Source organism: Nicotiana sylvestris, chromosome 9, assembly GCF_000393655.2.
Source record: "Nicotiana sylvestris chromosome 9, ASM39365v2, whole genome shotgun sequence".
Taxonomy (NCBI): Eukaryota; Viridiplantae; Streptophyta; class Magnoliopsida; order Solanales; family Solanaceae; genus Nicotiana; species Nicotiana sylvestris.
The window spans coordinates 83986384-83991008 of NC_091065.1; the positions used below are offsets into that span (position 1 = coordinate 83986384).

General features: G+C 35.6%; 1 protein-coding gene across 1 annotated transcript; it reads right to left on the bottom strand.

Moving 5' to 3' along the window:
* Positions 1–1269: 1269 nt before the first annotated feature.
* On the bottom strand, positions 1270–1691 carry LOC138877858 (uncharacterized). The gene is made up of 2 exons (XM_070157502.1): positions 1362–1691; positions 1270–1317 (listed from the first exon to the last, which is right to left on the bottom strand). Exons 1-2 carry the CDS (start codon positions 1689–1691, stop codon positions 1270–1272), a joined length of 378 nt encoding a protein of 125 aa, XP_070013603.1.
* Between the last annotated feature and the right edge of the window lie 2934 nt (positions 1692–4625).

Below are 4625 nucleotides of genomic sequence, written 5' to 3' on the forward strand. Positions count from 1 at the left end.
CTTTGGCGACTCTGTTGGGGACAGAACCCAAAATCTCTAGTTCAGGGTTCAAAATTTGAGCTTAGAATAATTGTTGTACTTGGCTTTCGTTTATTATCTATTTTTTGCTTGTTTGAGCCTAATATGCTAATTGTCGTTTTTTACCGCTTTGATATTCTGCGAACTGTATATAAGACTGTCACGAAACCCTTCTTCTGTGATCTAAATCTTATGGGAAGTGCATGCTGGTGTGACTTCTTTTCGGTTAGTGTCATACCCTAATTTAGAACGAGGATCAAATCAGTTACAAAGCCGGATGGCCTTTTGGGTAATGGTACATTGCCCCCCCCCCCGGCTCGACTTTTCTACTCGAATATGCCAGGTCTTGAACAATACATTAGGTTTTTAAACTTAGAAGAACATAACCTCATGCCGGATTCCTAGTAGGTACGTTTGTTTGTATTATGTGCATTTGACTTTGGGGACTCAATACAGGGGTTGGGTCCGTCTAGGATAGGTGTACCCGAAACCATCCTAATGCATTTTTATGTGCTACTAGTGCATTATTTGTTTCGGCTTGCATGTTGACCGGCGTCTAGATTAGGAAAGAGAAATCAAAGAAAAACCAAGATTGAGGTAGAAGAGAGAAAATCATCCGTTTTCAAAAACCCTGGTGCTTAAAATATCCTGAAACTCTGCCGAAATTTTGAAATAAAAAAGGTCATTTCAAAATAAGTCATACTTTCTTGTTGCGTCAAAATTGGCCGAACTACGTGGGTCTGATTCTCACTGGAAGTGAGATACGTAGGCAAACCTCATCGATGCCGGCCCATAATTTTCAAAAAAACCAAAAATATTTTCCTTTACTTCCCTCTTTAGAAAGTTTTTCTGTTATACCCCAATTTTAAAAATCTTAAAATATTTTCTTTTAATTTCTTCTCAAAATCCAAAAATATTTTCATTCTTCTTTCGAAAATTGAAAAGAAAATTCAAGATTCAAAAAAATCTTGTTTTTCTTTTTTTGAGCAAACAAGAAGCATATATATTAAAAACTAAGTAGCATTTGTTACATCATTGCCTAATAGTGTGTCACTAAAGACACATTGATTGCCTAGGCTTGCTAAACTGTTTCAAGAATCCATAGATAAGTACTTAACATAACAACGGTCTTTGTCTAGATCATAGTTAACAAGATTAAACACCACACTTAGGGCTATCACAAAAACTTTCTTCTACACTCCTGGGCTTCATTCCATTTTAGACATGGTGTGGGCGACATTATTGCACTCCCTAAACGAGTGTTGAAGGAGGGTCACCTTCCCTTGGTGCATTAACAACCTGTAATAAGTAACAATTTTATCAAATAGTTTGGTACCACATACTATAGCCTCAATGGCTTCTGCATAATCAATTTCGATTTGAAGTGGAAACAAGTTCCATTTGTGAGCAGTTTTTAGTCCCTTTTTAATAGCTTTTAATTCTGCTTCCAGTGATCCTATTACCTCTATGTTTTTGGTAAAACCAACAATCCAATGTCCATTATTATCACGAAAAACTCCCCTTAGGGAACTGTTGAAGTTGTTATGGCTATCATCCACGTTTATCTTAAACCATCCTTTTGGAGGTCGTTGCCACCTAATTTTGATACGAATTTTGTGGATGGGGAGGGGGTTGTATTCTATCATCAGCTTGTACTCTACTGCTTTTTGCATGACATTTTAAAGAATACAACATTTTTCATATTGTTTTGGTTATTAGCATTTCTTGTCATCCAAATTTCCCATATGGCGAAGGGGAGCATAAAATTCCAGTCAATTTGGTTTTGTCTTAAAGGGACATTATGGTTTTTTAATTGAGTTAAGCTAGCGTCCTTTAGAAGGATCAAACCTGGTTAGCCCCCTCTAAATTATCCCAAAAGGCTTCACTTATGGAACAATTTATGAAGATATGAGTGATAGACTCTACTTCTCCTTTTTAACATATGGGACAAATTGTGTCAATGTTAATGGGCTAAGTACTCTCGACATGGAAGTCTACTATGTAGGCGTTGCCATAGTAAGAATTTAATTTTGTTAGGGCATGTTAGTGACCAAATCCAATTGTACTCCAAATGATTTGTTTCTACTTGTTCCATAAGGTTGTAACAGCTTTTACTAGTGAATATACCTTTAGGGGTAAGAGACCAAATAGCAATGTCATTTAAAGGACCCTTCATACGGATTTTTGTTTTATGGATCTTTTGCTCAATATCAGGAGGGATATCTATGGTAAGTTTTTTAAGGTCCCATTGATTATCAAGGAATATGTCTTTGATTCTTAGATTATAAATATCCGAACTAAGGGGACCCTCTATTATACTCCTAAGCTTGTCAGTGTCTAGGATCCATTTGTTGTCCCAAATGTTGAGGTTGGAATTTATATGACGAGACCATCTTATCCTTTTATTACAAATTTCCCATCCTTTTAAAATGGCCTTCTAGATAAATGAGGCATTCACTGAAGGGCATTTTCCACTATACTTAGTGGTAATTAGTCTTGCCCAAGGAGTAGTTGATTGTGAGAGGAGTCTCCAAACTAGACTAGCTAGGTTAGATATACTTTTATTATTTGTACTATGGATACCCAGACCCCCCAAATCTTGAGGCAGGCAAACTTGTGATCATTTGATCAGATGAATTTTCTTTTTACTGTCATTGTTCCCCATATAAAATCTCTCTGAATTTTATCTATAAGAGATTGAGTTTTTTAGAGAGAAAAGTATATTGCATGTAGTAGTTAGGAATAGAATTGAGACACGCATTGGCAAGAGTGGTACGGCCAGCTATGTTAATGAATCTCATCGAGGCAAGTCTAGACCTCATTTTGTATATTATGAATTGGTAATCCACCGGTCTTGGATTTTTATTAAGAAATGGAAAACCTAAGTATATACCAAAATGGTCACTTTTTTTGTTCCCTAATGTGTGAGTTATTTCCTTGGTGATGGCAGCGTTGCAATTTTGGGAGAAGAGTATTTTTGACTTAGAGTGGTTAATGCTTTGGCCAGATAGGGAGCAAAACAGCTCTAGAGTTGATTTAATATCTAGGCATGATTTTGTATTTGCCTTAGCCATAAGAGTGAGATCATCGACAAAAAACAAATGAGAAAAGTTAGGGCTTTTCCTACCAATTGTGATAATGTCCCATTTGCAAATGTCAATTTGATTTTCAATGTATCTAGATAGCAATTCTAGACAAAGAATGAAAATCTAAGGGGATAGAGGGCCACCTTGCCGGATGCCCCTACTTGGTTCAAAAAAGGTAGTGGTGGATCCATTTACTAGAACTGCAATAGAGTTTGTTGTGATGCAATTCATAAGAAGGTTTGCAAACTTTGGAGGAAACTAAAGAATCTAAGGACACGATAGACAAAAGACCATTCAATTCGATCAAAAACTTTCTCCAAGTAAATTTTCAATAATATATGACTTTGTCTACCTTTTAATCTCCTTAGGTTAGAAATTAATTCTTGGATTATTATCGCATTGTCTGAAGCTCTTCTATTTTGCATAAACCTGGTTTGGAAAGGGCTAATAATTTTATCCAGGAAAGGCTTAATGCGATTTGCCATGATTTTGGTAATGACTTTATAGATAGTGTTACAAAGGCCAATAGGACGGAAATTCCTAATGTTGTTAGCATTTGGGATTTTAGGAATCAAACAAAGGGAAGTTCTATTGATTTTTTTAGGAATTTTTTGAGTGTTGAAGATATCATGGCATATCTTAATAATTGAATGCCCCAAGATGCTCCAATATTTTTGGTACAAAAATGGGTGAAGTCTATCCGGGCCAGGGGCTTTAAAAGGTTTAAAAGAAAATATTGTTTTCTTAATTTCTATGTCTAAAAGGGGTGCATCAAGAGGACTAAGGTCCGGTAAAGTATTACTATAATTAATACTAGTCATTTCTTTCCAATTTGAGCATTTATGGGATGTGGTAAAAACATTTGTAAGATAATTTAAAACATGGGAGGTAATTGAAATATGGTCATTTATCCAATTTCCTGCTTCATCCTCGAAATAAATGATTTTATTCCTCCTTCGTCTATTAGTGGCCGAAATATGAAAAAATTATGTATTCGCATCACCATCATTTAACCACACGACTCTAGATCTGAGTTTCCAATAATTCTCCTCAATCTTTAGTAAATCATTATAATCTTTCTTAAGGGTAACCTCAAGGTTTTGACGGAAACTACTACTAGCATAGTTCCTAGATTTCTGAATGCCTTGGAGCCTTGCAAGAATTTTCCTTTTTTTCCCATAATATCCCCCAAGGTCTTATGTTTCCAGGTTTTAACACTTTGGACAAAGGAGTTACTGGCTCTTAGATAATCCGAATTCGTCCAGTTTTTTTTAACAACATTAATAAAATCCGGGTGCTTGCACCAAAAGGTTTCTAAGCGAAAGGGTTGAATATGATGACGTCTATTTTTTGGGATTAATTCAATTAACAAAGGAGTATGGTCTGAGTGAGTCTTAGGTAAATGAATTATAGAATGATTTGGTAAAAGGTCACACCATAGCTCATTCCCTAGGGCTTTGTCTAATCTTTCTATAATTAAGCCTATATTTCTATGTCAATTATTCGTCCAAGTGTATTTAC